The sequence below is a fragment of the Lissotriton vulgaris genome, chromosome 5, assembly GCF_964263255.1.
Source record: "Lissotriton vulgaris chromosome 5, aLisVul1.2, whole genome shotgun sequence".
Taxonomy (NCBI): Eukaryota; Metazoa; Chordata; class Amphibia; order Caudata; family Salamandridae; genus Lissotriton; species Lissotriton vulgaris.
The window spans coordinates 709,831,841-709,851,417 of record NC_141693.1 but is presented as its reverse complement, the minus strand read 5'-3'; the positions used below and the strand labels follow the sequence as shown (position 1 = coordinate 709,851,417).

At 52.2% G+C, this 19,577-nt stretch overlaps 1 protein-coding gene across 6 annotated transcripts in view; it reads left to right on the top strand.

Moving 5' to 3' along the window:
• GBF1 (golgi brefeldin A resistant guanine nucleotide exchange factor 1) overlaps positions 1-19,577 on the top strand; it is a 2,509,897-nt gene that overhangs the window by 2,279,284 nt on the left and 211,036 nt on the right. For all 6 annotated transcript variants that reach the window (XM_086922141.1, XM_086922138.1, XM_086922142.1 and 3 more), the window contains exon 37: positions 12,998-13,111. In XM_086922141.1, coding sequence (XP_086778267.1) covers positions 12,998-13,111 — 114 coding nt within the window. The remainder of the gene's footprint in view (positions 1-12,997; positions 13,112-19,577) is intronic.

Here is a 19,577-nt window from a genome sequence, read left to right as displayed (position 1 = left end):
CTGGGTACCTGGGGTACCATTTACAAGGGGCTGACCTCTGGCCAGAGATGCCAATTGGGTTAGTTTTGGGGAAAGAACACAGGTCCTGGGAACCTGATTGACAGGGACCCAAGGCACATCAAGTCAAAGTGCATCAGTAGTCTGGCAAAAAGTGGGGGGTTACTGCGACAGAAACACACTTTCCTACAGGCGTCCCTCCACTAAAACAGTTATGCCTGTAGATGGAACACATTTGTGGCAAGGTGCACAGCGAAGGCTGTGGATCCCCTTTCAGCCCCTCTCTCAGAGATTCTCCTGTTAATTCTATATTTGGCCCAGCAGGCCTCTGCTCTGGGCACTCTTAAAGGCTACCTTTCGGCCATCTCTGCCTTTCTTCGCCTTCCTGATCAGCCTTCTTGTAGGAAGTTGGATACCCGGCTATGGTTACCCCCCACTTTTTGCCTAGTGTTTAGCTGGGTTTCGACTTAGTTGGCCTGGGATCCTGCTATTCAGGACCCCAGGCTATCTGCACCCTCTGTAAAATGGACTCCATGTACTGTAGGTACATACCAAATTGGATATTGGGTCACCCTTGTGAGTCCCTGTATAAGTGTACCATAGGTACCCAGGGCATAGGTGCACCCAAGGCCTACCAGGGGCTGCAGCATATATTATGCCACCCCTGGCTAGCCACCTAAATTGACACAACTGGCTGATCACTCAGCTGGGGCAAGGTCGTGTCATCACCCCTTGCTTAGGTATAGTATCCCTATACCTACCTTATATATAGACACATAGTAACCTATAAGTCACTCCTATGGCAGGCCTTAACAATCCTGGAGGCAGAGTGCTTGGTTATGTGTGAGATGGTGCTCTACCATGAGCTAAGCCTATCTGCAGCTTTCGGAACCATGTCCTTATAGCTGTCTATGATATCGCCATACCATATACTCTTAAGTGCATTATAATCCTCGCGGTTAAATGCTAACTTTGGTTTGGCTTTATCCAAACATGTTGTGTAAGGTTTCATACGCTTTGGAATACTACCCCCTCGCCAATTCTTTCCGACGGGGGTAGCATTCCACCCTTCTAGAGGGAGAAGACAAGTTACTGCTGACTATCCCGGTTAAAGTTAACCAGAGCCCCAGCGTCACAAAATGGACGCTGCTGCCACCGACACAAGTCTGACCTCCTGCTGCTGGGAGTCCTTCCAGTCACGGAGGTTTGGACAATAGGTGTCCTGCCTTGAGAGGTGCGAGCACCACCCCAGACAGGACTTTGTCTATTGGGACAGGGAGGGCCGAATAGATTGAGACACTGCCTGGGGCACACTAGATGCTCCGTGCATACCCCAGTTCAAACCGGTTGCTGGGACACTCCAGCCCCAGCTCTGGCGCGAAACTGGACCAAGGAGAGGGGGTGTAACCACCCCCCTTCCTGGTCCCACCCATAGGAGGGACCTAGAAAGTAATCTAGCCCCTTTTAGTTGTATAAAGGTAGGAGCTGAGTCCTGAGACTTTAAGATTAATCCTGAATCGTAACTTGACACGAAACTCTGGACCTTCGACGTTCTGCTGAAGCTGAAGACTGAAGAATCTCCCTTGTGGCCAAGGAGTGACCACCCTGGGCAACCAGGCACCATCCAGCAAATCAACGGCTTGCTTTGTCGACGTTCCCGCCGGAACACGAGCACAGAGCCTGATAAGACCCAGACGTCCAGACCTCTCTGACCCTCTCTTCATGACTGTAGCATAGCTGAGATCCGCGGAGGCGACGAGACACATGGGACCGGACAGCTTGAAAAGCCTGCAACTTGCTACCCGTGCAGCTCCTGAGGAATCCTCGAAGCTGTACACTGGGGACTGAGAAACCCCGAACCCGTGCTCCACCTGCACCGAAGATCAGCCCTCCACACTCCACGAGTTCTGCGTGGGGCCCTTCTGCTTGTGTTCTGCTCGACGCGTTGTCCGGTTGCTGGCCCGTCGGCTAGTAGCCTCTGTGATGACAACCCTTTTGAATCACCTCGCTGGTCTGGTTGGTCCAGACTGGCCCTTGCCTCCCTGCAAAGGTGAGGTACCTCAGACCTTGCTGGTCTGCACCAGAAGCCTTCTTTAAATCCCGCGTGGGTTGCCTTTGCCAAGGCTTGTTGACTCCAATCCGGCAGTCGACCCCTCCATTTGCGAGAACCTTCGTGGGACAGCTCCTCTCCAGCACCTGGTCGTCGTCGACGCCTCCTGGTCCGCATGGCTGCAAAGACAAGCTTCAAGACAGCTCCTGATTGCTCCTCGACATAGTCTGGTTCCTTCCTGGTTCCACCCGGTCACTGGCTAGCAACCCAGACTCTGTCCCCTCTGCTTTCAGGTCCTCTTCATCCTCGATCCACCCGGACATCTTCCTCCTGGTCGCCTGCAGCATCTTTCTTCCAGGTCTCCATAGGATCCAACGACGAAACCAGACACATCTTCACACCTATGCACCCGCCTTCCGTGGGTGCTGTAACGCGAGTACTTCGGTGCTCCCAAGGGTTTCGACTATCCAAGTGTCTAGGTTTTCAGTTGTTTCCTCCTAGCTAAACCGGAAGTGTCCTAAATCCTTCTAAATCTAACTTCTAAGTTCCCATTGACTTTGCATTGACTCACGCGTGTGTGTAAAGACACTGCACGCGCCGCCTGTGGGCCTCCTACTCCTAACCTAAGGGTCAGATAGTGTAGCCCCAGCGATTCTCTAGGCCCTAGGCCCCTTTTCTTGTGACGTGGTACTTATACCACTTTCTTAATATATGGTTTGCTTCGCCCCTAGGGCCTAACTGTAAATTGTGCAACTTAACGTATTCTGACTAAGTATCTTGTGATGTGCTTTGGCCGCTGATCTCATAAAGAGTTCAGAGGAGTGTGTTAGCAAATAAATACATATATTTTATATATATCCTGTGGTGTGTCCTTTCATTTGATATTCAAGGGGTTACATATGGTAAAACAGCTGGCTTTACACGCCCTCTATAGTCTTTTAGCCTAAGACTGTTCTGTTCTGTCCACGCTACCACTAGGATAGCATATACCAGGCCAACTTCTCACACTTCTCTTTTAAAGTCTCCAGATGTAAATAGATGTCTAACGGGCATTTCTTATCTATTTCCTCCTTCTCCTTTTGTAATGCCCGAGTGGGACTTGAATCTTGTTCTTACTTACCTTATGTTTGCTTCCTTCGAGCCACTACATAATTGTCCTCTTCATCTTCTTACCTTGAAGACCGCTTTCCTGCTTACCATCACATCTGCTCACAGGGTGAGTGAGCTTCAGACTCTTTCCTCCAAGCCTCCTTTTCTTGCAGTTCATCCGGACAAAGAGGACCTTCGCACTAGGCCCTCTTTTTTTCTGCCCATAGAGGGTACCTCTTTCCACATAAGTCAGACCATCACGTTGCCCGCCTTCTTCCCGCCTCTGCACCTTTTCAAAGAGGAGGAAAGACTCCACCGTCTGGAACGAAAACGTGTTCTGTCCTTCTATCTAGACCACATTAAAGATTTCCAGGTAGCCGACCAACTCCTTGTGGGGTTATGTGGTATCCAAGATAGGTCAGGCTGTGCACAAACGTACCATCTCTCGATGGGTTGTCCTATGCATCAAAATCTGCTATTCTTTGGCAAAAAAGAAACTTCCAGTAGGACTGCACACCCACTCTACCAGGGCGACAGTAGCCTCTACTTCTTTGGGACGTGGAGTTCCGCTGATCGACATCTGCCATGCAGCCATGTGGGCATCCCTGCACATGTTCACAAAACATACTGCCTGGATGGCCAGGTCGAGAGAGACGGTTTTTGGCTGTTTTGTTCTCCAGGACTTTCTGGTGTGAACTTAGTTTGCAAGCCCACACCAGGGGTTGGCGTTGCTGGGGTATCTATTCTAAGGTAAAGAATCTATAACTAATGGTCTCTTTCAGATGAACAAGTTACTTACCTTCAGTTACAATGTACCTGTAAGAGACATACATTAGTTATAGATTCCTTACAGCCCCACATATCCTCCTCTTTCTGCAAACTGACTTCTAGGGTTATGAACTCCTTCTCAGGCCCCTAGTTTTTGGTTGGTACCAGTGGTCTGTGTCTTGCATGCCATCCGCGTACATGGGTGGCGTGTAAGTAAACACTGTGACGTCATCCCGGCGATCACTATGCTGGCGATGGACGTGGAGTCGACCGCCGCCGCCACCTACCGACGCGCGGGAGTACAGCTACAGAGTAATTCTCCGGATCCAGTCTGATGCCTGGGGGTAATTTTAAGTTAAGGAATCTAGAACTAATGTATGTCTCTTACCGAAGGTAACTTGTTCTTCAGGCCCCATGCACTTAAGCGGTGTAGCGCTTAAGGCTACCATCTGAAAGAAACACGTTAGTGTTAGATTCCTTACCTTAGAATATCCCCAGGCGTCAGTCTGGATCCGGAAACTTTTGCGTAGCAGTACCCCTGCGCGTCGGTAGGCGTCGTCTGCAGGCGTCCCCTGCGGCTCCGCGTCCGTCGTTGGCGTCGTGCGCCGTGATGACGTCGCTGGAGCATATAGACGCCGCCTCCGCGCGCTGACGTCAGTTCTTCTTTTTTCCGCGCCAGTGGACGCAGATCTGAAGAGCAGTACTCCGGTCTTTGACCAAGTTTTTTCGAATTATTGTCACTTTGTGCCTGTTAGGATGCCTGGGTTCAAGCACTGTGATGACTGTGAGCGCACGATGTCGGTCACAGACCATCACCGCCTCTGTCTCCGGTGTCTGGGCCCCGACCACGACGTGGACTCCTGCGTCGACTGCCGGGCCCTCACCAGCAAAGCTAGACGGGAGCGGTCCCGCAAGCTACTGGAGCTCCGGGTGTCAGCCCCACGTCGGGACCGGGAGCGGTCCCGGTCCGGCCGGAGGTCGAGAGAGCGTTCGAGGGAGCGGTCGCGGGGCCGCGCCGAGCGTTCCGGAAGTCGACACCACTCGTCATCCTCGTCAGGTAAGAAACACAAGAAGTCGGGGCGTCGTCATCGTACCCCCGACTCCCCCCCGACGCTCGCGCGATGCGGCCGGGGGTTCGGGTGACCCCAACCCCGCGGCTCCGCGAGAGTCGCCGGCGCGGCCTGCCCCATACCCTCAGGTCCCTGGGCACGGTGCGACGCCTGAGGAGATAGAGGCGTTCCTCATGGCCATGAGGGCCCTGTCTCCTCCGGCGGGTTCCACGGCGCCTACGGGCCCAGTGAACCCGTCCGGGGGCCCTAGCGGTTCTGCTGACCCTACCTCGACGCCGTCGGATGCTCCGATTCCGGCGCCGCTAGGGCCTTCGGGGTCGACGCCGGATGGACGCCCATCCAACCCGGCGCCGATTCCATCAGGGTTGCCCGCGGCTCCGCCTCCGCGCGACGCCGGTTCCTCGGTGCCGGCTTCGGGCGGCACTGGGGCTCCGACGCCGGCTCCGGGCGGCGCCGTCCCCTTACCTTCACCGACGCCGGACGCGGGGCCGGACGGGCGTCGCACGACGCCGGTCCCGGCGCCGATGGGGCCCATGAACCCCGAGGAGCCGGTCTACATCGTTGACTCCGAATACGGAGAGGATGAAGAGTTCGGTGAAGGTTGGGAGGGGTCCGAGGACCCTCTGTCACGCGAGTGCCAGTATGACCCGGACTGGACAGGTGACTTGGGGGATGCCAGTGGTCTGGACGACTCTCCTAACCCTGGTTTGATCTCTCCTCCTTCCGTGGCATCGGTGGAGGGAGCTGCATATTCTGTGGTGCTGATGAGGGCTGCCAAGGCCTTACACCTTGAGCTCCCCGTCGCGGCCGTGAGGCCTAACATCCTCACCGAGGTCTTCAAACCGCAGTCATGCCCACAGGAGCCACTGCTGCCGTTTAATGAAGCCTTGTCGGACGTTCTGTTGGGCACGTGGTCCAGGCCCGCTTCAGGTGCGCCTGTCGATCGGAACGTGGCCAGGCGCCACCGTCCTTGTCCGGACGACCCCAAGTTCCTGTCTACCCACCCCACTCCTGAGAGTCTGGTGATCCAGGCCTCGACCTCCCAGTCCGCATTCCCGTCGGCCCCACCCGACCGGGAATCCAAGAGGTATGACCAATTTGGCAAGAAGGTCTTCTCGTCCATTAGTTTGGGCCTGCGGTCTTGCAACACCGCCTGCCTCTTGGGCCGCTACACCCACTCTGTGTGGGATACGGTCGCGGAACTGCTGCCAGAATGCCCCATGGAGGTGCGGGCAAAACTCGGTCAGGCTGTGGCTGAGGGCCGAGATGCAGCGAAATATTCAATACGGTGTGGTCTTGATACGACCGACTCGCTAGGCAGAGCTATGTCAACGACGGTGGCGATTCGTCGTCACGCCTGGCTGAGATCCGCCAATTTTTCGGCCGATGTCCAGAGTACATTGATGGACATGCCGTTTGATGGCTGTCACCTGTTCGGTGACAAGGCGGACCACGCGCTGGAACGCTTCAAGGACTCCAGGGTCACGGCCAAGTCCTTGGGTCTCTCGACCCAGCGTCAGCAACCGGGTTCGTTTCGCCCCTTTCGTGGCCAAGGAAGGGGCGCCCCCACACGTGCTGCCAGCCACGCGCCGCAACAATCCTTTCAACGCGGTGGCGGCCGTGGAAACCGCCGTGGTGGCGGTCGGGGACAACGGCGGGGTCAGACCACACCCTCCCCCGCAGCATCTACCCCAAAATCCTCCTAGTCCGTGCTTTCGGCCCCATGTGACGCCAGTGGGTGGCAGGGTTCGCCATCACCACGCTCACTGGCGCACAATCACTTCGGACAGGTGGGTGCTGCAAATTGTCCGAAGGGGCTACTCCCTCCCCTTCGAGACCTCTCCTCCAGCCATCCCACCGCAGAACCACCGTGTGTCGGGGGACCACTTGACACTTCTGCAGGAGGAAGTTACGGCCCTCTTGGCCAAGGGGGCCATCGAGCGCGTTCCTGGGCCAGAAGTAGGGCGTGGTTGTTATCCCACTACTTTCTGGTGCCCAAGAAGGACAAGGGGGGCCTACGTCCTATCTTGGATCTAAGGAACGTCAACGCCTTCCTCCGGAAGGAGAAGTTCAAGATGTTGACGTTAGCTCAGGTCTTGGCTGCTCTAGACCCGCAAGACTGGATGGTAGCGTTGGACTTGCAGGACGCCTATTTTCACATCCCCGTCCTGCCGGCCCACCGGCGTTACCTGCGGTTCACGGTAGGCCTGGAGCACTTTCAGTTTATCGTGCTCCCCTTCGGCCTTACCAGCGCCCCACGGGTGTTCACAAAGGTGATGGCGGTGGTCGCAGCCCATCTGCGCAGGTTAGGGGTTTCAGTCTTCCCCTACCTAGACGACTGGTTGTTGAAGGCGGGCTCGCCCCAGACAGTCGTCCACCACCTTCAGATGACGGCAGACCTCTTGCACGACCTGGGGTTCTCCATCAATGTGCCGAAATCACACCTGTGTCCCTCTCAAAAGCTCCTTTTCATCGGAGCGGTTCTGGACTCGGCGCAGTTTCGGGTTTATCCTCCGGAACGGCGGGTTCGGGATATTCAGGCTTTGATTCCCATCTTTCAGCCGCTATCCCGAGTTTCGGTCAGGTTGACGCTGCGGCTGCTGGGACTGATGGCTTCCTGCATCCTTCTGGTGCATCACGCCCGGTGGCGGATGCGGGCTCTGCAGTGGGACCTGAAGTTTCAGTGGGCACAGCATCAGGGCAACTTGTCCGACCACGTCTTGATCTCGGAGGGCACTGCGAGACAACTGCAGTGGTGGCTTACGGACCGCGATTGGGTCAGGGGCAAGTCCCTCTCCCTTCCCCAACCGGAGCACGTTGTCGTGACGGACGCGTCCCTCCAGGGCTGGGGTGGCCACTTGGGAGAGGCAGAGATCAGAGGCATCTGGTCTCCGGCGGAGTCCCGGCTCCATATCAACCTGTTGGAGCTGCGGGCGATTCGTCTGGCACTGAAGGCATTCCTCCCCTTTGTCAACGGGAGTGTGGTGCAGGTGTTCACCGACAACACCACCGCCAGGTGGTACTGCAACAAACAGGGCGGAGTGGGGTCGTGGACCCTTTGCCAGGAGGCTCTGCGCCTCTGGCAATGGCTGGAACGTCAGGGCGTGACTCTGACGGTTCAACACCTGGCAGGTTCTCTGAACGCCAGGGCGGACGAACTCAGCCGTCGGTGCTCGATGGATCACGAATGGCGTCTGAACTCGGACGTGGCGCAAGGCATCTTTCTGCAATGGGGAGAGCCTTGGTTAGATCTATTCGCCACAGAAGAGAACGCGCAATGTCATCAGTTCTGCGCGTTGGAGTTTCCAAGACGGCACTCGCACGGCGACGCCTTTCGGCGCGAGTGGAGTTGCGGTCTGTTATACGCCTTTCCGCCTATACCACTTCTGCCCAGAGTGCTGAAGAAGCTCAGGCGCGACCGGGCCCAAGTTATCCTTGTGGCTCCGGACTGGGCTCGAAGGTACTGGTATCCCGAGCTACTCAGCATGTCAGTCGGTCCCCCGATCCGCCTGCCCCTTCAGGAGGACCTTCTGTCGCAGCAGCAGGGGACGGTCCTCCACCCGAACCTGTCCAGTCTCCACCTCCATGCTTGGAGATTGAGCGGCGGCAGTTGAGGCCATTTGACTTGCCTCCTGAAGTCTGTGATGTTATTCTGGCAGCCAGGCGTCCCTCCACTAAGTCGGTATACGCCTGTCGGTGGAACAGATTTGTGGCATGGTGCACAGCAAAGGCTGTGGATCCTCTCTCTGCCCCTCTTTCGGAGGTTCTTCTGTTTCTTCTTTCTCTTGCCCAGCAGGGCTCTGCTCTGGGCACTATCAAGGGCTACCTTTCTGCCCTTTCAGCCTTTTTGAGGCTTCCTGATCAGCCTTCTTTGTTCAAATCCCCGATTGTAACTCGGTTCTTAAAAGGCATCACTCACATGTTTCCACCTGTTCCGTTTGTGATGCCTCAGTGGGATTTGAACTTGGTTCTGACTTTCCTGATGTGTGCTCCCTTTGAGCCCCTTCATTCTTGTCCTCTCCGTCTCCTGACTTTAAAGACGGCTTTCCTGGTTGCCATCACCTCTGCCAGGAGGATGAGTGAGCTCCAGGCTCTTTCTGTCCAACCTCCTTTCCTGTCCATTCATCCTGACAAGGTGGTTCTGAGGACTAGACCTTCTTTCCTGCCCAAGGTTGTTTCGGCCTTTCACATCGGGCAGTCCATCACCCTCCCTTCCTTCTTCCCGCCTCCGCATCCTTCAAAGGATGAAGAGCGGCTCCATCGTCTGGACCCAAAACGTGCGCTTTCATTCTATATGGATCGCACACGCCAGTTCCGGGTGGATGACCAACTGTTTGTTGGCTACGTGGGTGCGAAGAAGGGACGGGCGGTTTGTAAACGAACCATCTCTCGATGGGTCGTCCTCTGCATCAAAGCGTGCTACTCTTTGGCTCGGAAGGAGCCTCCTGTTGGGCTGAGGGCCCATTCCACTCGGGCCACGGCGGCTACTACTGCCCTGGGCCGGGGAGTCCCCTTGCAGGACATTTGCCAAGCGGCTACGTGGGCCTCGCTGCACACTTTTGCGAGGCACTACTGCCTCGACAGTCAAGTCCGGAGGGATGGCTTCTTTGGCCGTTCTGTCCTCCAGGACTTTCTGGTGTAGTTTTGTATTGGTTCGCAGACCCACCACCGGGGTTGGTATTGCTGGGGTATGTATTCTAAGGTAAGGAATCTAACACTAACGTGTTTCTTTCAGATGAACAAGTTACTTACCTTCGGTAACGATATATCTGTAAGAAACATTAGTTAGTGTTAGATTCCTTACCGAACCCACCCATCCTCCCCGTTCTGCGAACTGATACCTAGGGTTAAGGTCATCCCTTTCAGGGCCCTAGTTTTACATGGCACCAGTGTTGGTTCTCTCATGGCTCTGCGCCTTCTGGCGCGGAAATGCTGTGTGCAAAGAACTGACGTCAGCGCGCGGAGGCGGCGTCTATATGCTCCAGCGACGTCATCACGGCGCACGACGCCAACGATGGACGCGGAGCCGCAGGGGACGCCTGCAGACGACGCCTACCGACGCGCAGGGGTACTGCTACGCAAAAGTTTCCGGATCCAGACTGACGCCTGGGGATATTCTAAGGTAAGGAATCTAACACTAACTAATGTTTCTTACAGATATATCGTTACCGAAGGTAAGTAACTTGTTCATCCCGACCAGTACCTATGCACCTGGACAACCAATGGCAGCTTGGGCCCCCTAGCACCTTAAGTCCTAAAGTGCACCTCTGAATCCTGTTTACAAGTATTTATTTATTTCTGAGTTTGTATAGCGCCTGGTTACACTGTCAGTGTGTCCCCGCGCTGTCAGAAGAACTAGTTGCTCAGTCAGTAAGACAAAGGCGGGGCTATTCTTTAGGAAAGAGGAATGTTTTAAGTTTCCTACGGAAGATGAGCTCCGATGTTTCCAATCTTAGGCTCAGGGGAAGAGAGTTCCATTTATGTGCCGCCAAAGATCGAAAGGATCTCCCCCCCATTCTGGCTCTCTTGTGTGCTTCTCCCATAGGATAACATTGTAGCGTTTAAGGCCATTGCCTTAAAACCGTTAATCACGCAATTTTTCTTTAAAATTGCCAGCTCCACTTAAACGTAAGTTATTCAAAATAATTTATGTTTAAATTCTTATAATATTCTACTGTTTTTTCGTAAAATTGGTCTTGGATTCATTATTGAGTGTATGAACCATTTATTACCTGTGTGTACAACAAATGCTTATCCCTCCCCTCTGATAAGCCTGAGCTGCTCGACCACACTACCACAAATAGAGCACTTGAGACAAGTAAAGTGAGCCCTGTAAACCAGTAAGGGTTTCCTGGACTTTTGACATGGTGTACCCGTACATTGGCATCACTACATTAAAAGCCAGATTCTTACATTGACTATCTATTCTAAGGTAAGGAAACTGTGGCTAGAAGTCTCTATCAAAAGAACGAGTTACTTACCTTCGGTAACGCCTTATGTAGTAGAGACTCTTATACAGCTGCAGATTTTTTACTGAACCTCCAACTCTCCCTGCTCTGCAAATTCATTCAAAAGAGTAACCCATCTGAGAGCCTGGTCAATCTACACCAGAATGTCAGCATTCTTCATGCTCCACACTTCTGGCATGGAAAGCTATGTGTGCCACTTCCGCTGAGGATGACCCAGACGTAAGCCGAATGACACTGATCCAGTGCGAACCCAATAAATAATTCAGGGATAAACATTCAGAAATCACATACTTTGGCCCATTCTCCTTCACCCAAATCCCTGATGCGCTGGTGTCACGTTTGTTAACTTTGATTCTATTTTACTCTCGTTATTCAGGTTGGAACTTTAAACAATCTGTATATTTGCATTATCTGATCAAATATAATTGACTTTTCATCTACTTCGTCGATGGACCAATTAGTTGAAGAGTTGATGGCAATGGACATTTTTTATGAAACACATTTATCATAACTCTGACTAAATAACCACAGACTTTGGTGGGATTTAATCATTTTATCTAGTAATACTAAATGCTCATATTAATTATTTCATAAATTCAAATAGTGGAAATCTCATTCGAGAGCAAAAATGTAATCGTTTCAATAACGGTTAATTCATTTCAAATATACGTTGCAAAGAGTGGACAGATTAGGAGACATCAAATGCAAATAATATATATCGATTTAAACTGTAAATTCGGGGGTATAGTTGAAGAGACAGAAGGTACAGAGACAAGAAATATGATTTCAAAAATAATTTCTGCAATCCTAAATTAGTATCAAATAAAAACCCAAGAGATCTGTAGGGGAAAACTACCACCCAGTCCTAGGTAGCAGCGGGAAACCCCTGGATCAAGAGTCAGGGGATCAAAGACTCCGGAATCAGGACAGGGTCAGGACAGAAACAGCTAAGCTTCTTTGCAACCCGACGATCAGCTGCGTATCCCTCACTCAGACACCTTCAGCCTAAGAGACCTGCAGCAGCTAAACCACACCCCTAAAGCACCTATTCTTGTGTCTTAAAATGACATGCCCATCCCACAATGGTTCCTAATTTCATATTTTCTAGCTAAGGGATTGGTTGAGTTCTAGGGGTGGGATTTCATCCCACCATGAGATTATTTAATTTAACTCCCCCGTTGTTCTAAATAATTTTTTATACAGTCATCAATACAGCTTCTCTCTCACGGGTACATATGTAACAATCTATTGTGCATTTAATAAATTCAATAACTTTGGGGTCCATTCCCATGAAGACACTGGTGTTGGCTGCTTGTCAAATGATCTGTCCTTCACCAGGTCACGCTTTTCCAACCTTAAGCGGTAGTTCAGTCATGTGGTCGCAAGGTTCCTGCGTGCTCCCCACTTCACCCCCCTTTTATGAGGCCAATTTATCAAAATGGAGGATTTATCCATTACTAAAAGAACAGAAAACAAACAATTATTAATTATGTGCTGAAGTATTTTTACTGTTTACCACCCACCTTAACTCTACTTCATGTTATTGGTTATCCTAGCATAGCATAAGCAAGAAAGCAGCGTTATTTATTAGGATAAAGCAATACATGTCATTTTTTTTTCTACATACACATTGCAACCTCCTTAATTCATTTTATACACAAGATTATTACATTTCCGGTTATTTACGCAATAATTTTTGGTTGGTTCATGCATTTTGCAAAGCAAGCTTCCCACGTGTAGTGTATTTGTGCACATTAGTCATTCTACCACTGCTGGCCGTTAGTACATGTTATAGGGCTGTTCAATTGAGCAGGTTTCTTTCGTGAAATCCTGCTCCATCAACGCCACCTACCTGCATGCAGGGGCACTGCTCCAAAATGTGCTCATCCAGACTGACGCCTGGGGATTATTCTTAGCGAAGAATCTGCAGCTAGAAAGAGTCTATTTTACATAAGTTGCTACAGAAGGTAAGTAACATGTTTTTTATAACACTGTTGTTTGTGATTACATTAAGCCCTGAAATGTAATTTATCTATTGCTGATTTCTTTCACAGGTTTTCCTGCAGCACCTGTCACCACTACTCTCATTACCAACATTTGCGGCTTTGTGGCTTACTATACTTGACTTCATGGACAAATACATGCATGCTGGATGCAGCGACTTACTGGTAAGGGTGCAGAGTTGTAGTTTAAGAGATTTTTAATAGCTGGGGGTGCAAATGGAATGTGGATGAGCAGTAAGTATCTATTTTGTGAGAGATGAGGGAGACCCATTTTGGATTGAGGGGACTTGATCTCAAACTGGAATTATGAGTGTACCTTGAGCTTACAGGTCATTTATAATTCAAGTGTTCTTGGTGGGGGTGGGGGGGGCGGAGCTTGCCGGCAACCAAGATGGCCGCATAAGTCCGGAGCTCCGTTAAGTGGTATTATAATATCCTTAATGATCCTGCATTATCTTGATCTTTGATGACTAATGCTGATTCCATAGCGCTGGTGATGCACTGAGGGTCGCGGCGATATCTTTCTGGTGCCGCTGAGTTGCTGGTATTCGGAGTCAGGAGACGTGTGGGAGTGACGGCGCTGGAGGCCGGAAAGCCGCGACCTCAAGTGCGTAGACATCCTGCGCGACGTGAGGCGTGCGGCTGAGGGCCGGCGTTGCGCCCGGGGAGAATCGGATTGTAGAGATCGGACCCGATCAGGTGACAGAGATTGGCCCGGAACGGCTTCGGGGACAGGCCCGCATTGACCCCAAGCACTGAGATGTCCACGAGCTGCGGGCGCCGACCAGAAAATAAACATCTGCCCGAGGCGGAGGGGCGGCCGCCATTACCGCGGCGCCGGGAGGAGCATGGTGCTGGAGGTGTTTGCGGAACGGCTGTGCCCCCAGGCAAGAAAGCCAGCGGTTCCCGCCCAGCGAGACAACAGGAGGTGAGGGGCAGCACCGCAGAGGTTTCATTAGGAGAGTTTGACTAGCGCGGGCCAAATCCATTGTATAGTTTACAGGCTGCGCAGGAGGCCCTCTGGACTGACTGCAGGGGACGAAGCTCACCCAGCAGACCTCTACAGCGGAGGACCACTTAAGCGCCCCAAGCATAACGATATTGTGCACATCATAGAGCTCATGCTGGGAGGAGGGCACTACAGTGCAGCCTAGAACAGCCACAACCAAAGGGGAATCTTCTGGGGGCCTGGCAGCCGTCGTCACCACACACCCTGGGGAGGTAAGCCGCGTTATACGGCTAACAAGGCCACGAGCGCAACCAGGAGACAGGGTATCTGTGCTCTCCCAGGAACGGCAACCGATTCACAACGTGGTGAGGGGACCCACAGCTGGCGCAGCCACAGTCATCGTAAGACCAGCAGAGTCATAGGCCTGAGTCTAGAGACCACAAAAGCCACCTCAAGCCCTGCACCTTGAAGCGGACTAAACATCGCTCAGCGCTACCAGGAACTGCACACGGCCAGGGGCCACCTGGAGCATAATACGCAACGCGGTCGCAGGACTGGTTACCAAGGCCAGAGCTTCACAAGATGGGGCGAGGAGATAAAACTCAGACAAAAATCTCCTTCGAGCAGAGGCGTTCGAAGTCGCAAGACGCCGCGGGTTCAGACAAGGAGAGCACGCAGGAAGGTGACGAAGCTGCAGCAGGTTCGGATATCAAGAATATACTAATAGCTATGGAAAAGGGCCTCCAGAATTGCATGACAGCCCTGGGCTCCAAAATTGACGCCCTCACATATAGGATGGACTGAATGGCAGAACGCATCGATAAACATGCTGAAAGGCTAGACATGTCGGAGAGAAGATTGTCAGAGGTCGAAGAGGCGCAAACGGAACTGGACTCTGAGGAGGCTCGTAAGCGCTTCGCCCCATGTAAACGACAACTTAGAGACCTGGGCCTGGACTAGGCGATGTTGTACCCGGCTAAATTAAGGGTCAACAGGCAGGGGCATTCTCACCTGTTTACAGATCCACGAGCCCTGCAAAAAGTCCTAAAGAGCTGGTCGAGGGACCAGCGCAGAGACACACCTGAGCCACGAGCAGGCCCAGGCGAGAGCAGCCAGCTAGATGAGCAGGAGTGACGACCTTCAGAATGCATGCAACAGGTGGCGGTAATACACAAGACTTATGAATGACTAGAAATTCTACTCTGAGAGACAATCATATAGACAATGTCATAATTGGGTGCACTGTCACCAGGGAACAAGAGAGATTACAGAGCAGGGGTTGGATGCGCCTAGAGTCACAGAGTAATAGTTGGTTTGGGATGTAACTTGATTGCACCGGTGTTGAACGATAACCCAAGGGTCGTGATCTGGTCATTGCACTGTAGAATGGAAGTGTCAATGCTCAAGCAAGGGAACGATTCATGTTGATATACTGCCCCTAGTATGATTACCTTGCTCTGCAGCAGCTTACGCACCCAAGTGGGCTAGTGCATACTATAAACCACGGCGGAGAGCAGGAGTTGTTGCGCTGGTGCAACGCGCTGCAGCGCAGTTTGCTGGTGGCCTGTCAACCTTGGCCCCCACGCCTAATGCTCCCATATGACTCTTTGGAGTTTTCTTTTAAAAAGTTAAGGAAAGGGAAGAGAAGGAGGGAAGGGGGAAAGGGGTACGGCAAGGCCAGTTGGGGGGAGGTCTGCTGTGGGTGGGGGGAGGGACCTTGTTATTGTTGTTATTGGGAAAAGGGGGGGGGGGGGATTGTTGAATCATTGTCCGCACACACTGCCCACCCTAAGCTTAAGAGCTGAACTGCCATTTATGCTACATACACATCTGAGAGATAACAAACTCCCTGATAGAGACTCACGAGACCGCCTGACACTCAAGCTACACTTACAAGAGCTATGACGAGCATCACTGACACGTGTACACGCGACTCACCAGCTGGGCTTCGGGCCCATACACATGGAATGTACGGCGCCTCAATGACTACCGCAAGCTTAGGAAGGTGCTGAGCTACTTACAGCGGCAGAGGCTGGATTTAGCACTCCTGCAAGAAACACATTTACCACTCACGAGTAAGATGTTACACAGTTGGGGAATAGTGGGCAACGTGGCGGCAGCTGGGTTCACGACACATTCCAGGGGAGTGCTGACCTGGGTCAACCCTAGATCGAAGCTAACACTGAAGCTACTGCAGGCTGACAAGGAGGGCCGTTATGTGATATCACAGTGTACTGGCATAGGGCTGGATTTAAAAGTCACCAAAGTTTATGGCCCTAATTACGACTCCCCTGAATTCTATCATAAATTGGCAAGAGTGGTGCGCACTTACCCCACGACGCATACACTTTGGGGAGGGGACTTCAATTTGGTATTTGACCCGACCACGGATAGATCAGCTGGTCCGTCGCGTAAGCCTTAGGCCGCGGCGCAGGCATTGCGAGAAGAGCTCATTAGATTGGATCTGGAAGATGTATGGAGGTACAAACACGAATCACAGGGAGGGTTTACACACTACTCTGCCTACCATGACATTCACATTCGAATTGATTACTGGCTGGCGTACTCCACCCTGATGAAGCCCGTCAGCGCCCTAAAAAGATGATCCCCCCCGTCACATGGCGTTTCCCCCATTTTCACTACTCGATTCACAGTTTAGGGGTGAGTTCGCGGAAGAGATTGATGTCTTCTTTGAGGCTAACATAGGATCTGTAGACAATTTCCAATCAGTATGGGAGGCCTTTAAGGTATACATTAGGGGCATAGCTATGTCCAAACACTCGATCGTTCTCAAATCCATCCGGCAAAGATTATCACTGTTAGAAAAGAAACTAGCGACATTGGAGGAACGACAGAAGAACACCTCAGACTTAGCAATAGCTGAGGAAATAAAAACACTCTATTGAGTATAACGAGGAGGCTGACCGAGAGGTTCAACACATGGGCAAATATGCAACTGCATGAACATATGGAGAGGGAGAACGACCTAGCTCACTTCTAGCTAGAATACTGAAGGGTAGCAGGGGGAGATCTCAAATCTCGGAGTTAAAGTTGGTGGAGGGCCAAGTAATCACAGACTAGACAGAGATTGCGCATGAGTTTAGAAGCTATTACGCTCGGATGACATTTCAGATTATCTGGAACACATAGAATTGCCCATGCTCACTAACGCGCACTGTGAATTCCTCATGCAGCCCATAGAGAGGGATGAAATGATAGTGGCCTTGGCGGGTATGCGCTCTGGCAGTGCTCCGGGTGCTGATGGGATCACAGTGGGGTTTTTTAAAGCATTCCAGGATAAGCTGATTCCACACTTATCCACGTTGTTCGATGACATCTGCGTGGAGGGTAGCATGCCACGGTCTATGAGGGAAGCGCTGATGGTCATAATTCTTAAACCCGGAAAGGCACATAATGAGTTCAGCTCATACAGGCCACTATAGGTATTAAATGTAGACGCTAAGCTCTACGCGAAAGTGTTGGCGAATCGGCTTTCGCTCTTAGCCCCTGAGTTGGTGGCACCGGAACAGGCGGGATTCATCCCTGAGAGAAACATGACTTATAATATCCGAACAGTGCTAGGCACTATGCAACATATCAAGCAGGACGCAAAGGCCATTGCGGTTTTCCTCGACATGGAGAAGGCCTTTAACTCTGTGAGTGGCCATTTTTGAGCAGGGTATTGCGACGAATGGGACTGGGCGAGCCGTTTCTTCAAATGCTGGGCGTCCTATACCACAAACCGATGGCCATACTCCGCCTGGGAGATCTGGTGACGGACCCCCTCCCCATTTGCAGAGGCACTAGACAAGGCTGCCTGCTATCCCCGCTGCTATACGCGTTGGTGGCAGAACCTCTCGCCTGTGCACTCTGGGAATACCACGGCGATGAGGGTGTCAGCTTCTCAACATACAAGATCGTCCTTTCGACATACGCAGACGACACACTGTTATATGTTCGAGACCCAGAGCACAATTTGTCATCGATGTTGAGGGAAGTGGTACGATTTGGGCCACTCTCAGGCCTAAGAGTCAACTGGTCGAAATCAGTGGCATTTCCCCTCACCCCAGCGACCAGACAGTTTGACATGGAATTCCCGCTGCAGTGGACTACAGACCCGGTTCGATATTTAGGAGTCCGACTACATACGGACTCGGAAATACTATTACGAGAAAACTACGGGGTGGCATACAGCAAGCTGGAAGACGACGTAGAAGCGTGGTGCAAACTTCCGCTATCCCTTATGGGACGCATAGCCATCATGAAAATGGTGGTCCTCCTCAGATTCCTCTTTTTGTTCAGCGCCATCCCAATGGTGCTATCCAAAGTCTTCTTCCAGGCTATGACACAGCTCACGATCAAGCTGGCATGGGGAGGAAAACAACCCCGTGCGAAATGGACTCTCCTTACGCTGCCATACGACATGGGCGGACTAGGCGCCCCTGATTTGGAGCTGTATTACGCGAGGGTTCCTCATCTCTGCTTGGAAAGGCAGTTTGCCGCTCCCAGCCACAGTCTTCAGACCAGTGGATCGGAGAACGGGCGACCTGGACTCCATCACAGCCACCTATCATGCATGGCACTCCCTTTTAAAGGCTCACAAGGGTGCGCTTCTATACTCTCCCGGCATGCCCATTGAGTGGGCCTTGTGGCTAGCGCCGGTAAGAGAAAAAGGCGTGGTGCAAGCATTACGCAAACTGCACATCACTGCGGCGGGAGACTTATTCACGTACGGGACAGTGAAAACAAGCGAACAGATAAAAGTGGAGGGGGGTGTAGTACCCCTACTGCTCCGTTTCCAATACCGCAGGGTGAGTAGTGCACTACTAGACCTGTTAGGCCCGGACCTGCCAGAACCGCCGGCGGTCCCGGAACTCACGTGTGTAATCAATGCGGAGACTCCCAGGAAGTTGTTCACCAAGTTGTACAAGATTGCAGTGAACCACAGGGGGCTTCAACACATGATAGCCAGAACGGCCTGGCAAAGTGATCTGCAAGTCGCAATCGACGACGACATGTGGAGGTACTGTTGTGCGAAAACTAAAAAGGTGTCATTGAACGGCAGACACAGGCTGGTGCACTTCAAGTTTCTCCAAAGGGTGTATTACACTCCGGAGAGACTACACAGATATGGCCTGAGACAATCCGCTGAGTGTGAAAGATGTCACGAACCGGTTGCTGATTTTATGCATTTGGCGTGGTATTGCCCGGGGGTACTGCAATATTGGGACAACATTTTCACAGCGATGAATACGACCTTGGAACTTAAGTTGATACCGGACCCGGCGCTGGCGCTGCTGGGTTACTCTAGGGGTCTGCCAGTGGTGGTTAGGCGCCTCGCTGACATGGGAATGTTAATGGCCAGGCGAGTAGTGGCGATATGCTGGATGAGGGGGCCACTACCATCCGGCAAGAGGAGAACTAATGACATGCTGTATTGCTGCAAGCAGTCAGAACACTACAGCGAGCTGCCACTCTGTCCCCCCCCCCCCCCCCCCCCCCCCCCCCCCACGAGCCGACCGAAGAGCTTCTGGGGCCTATACCAAACTCACCTGAAGACTAGAGATGCAGGTGACGCAGCAGAGCAGCAGAGGAGGCTCATAACAAGGAGGGGCCGACTCCTGATACAATCACACCAGCAGGGGATGAACGACAATTTGACGCTAATGGGTAAAACACTTG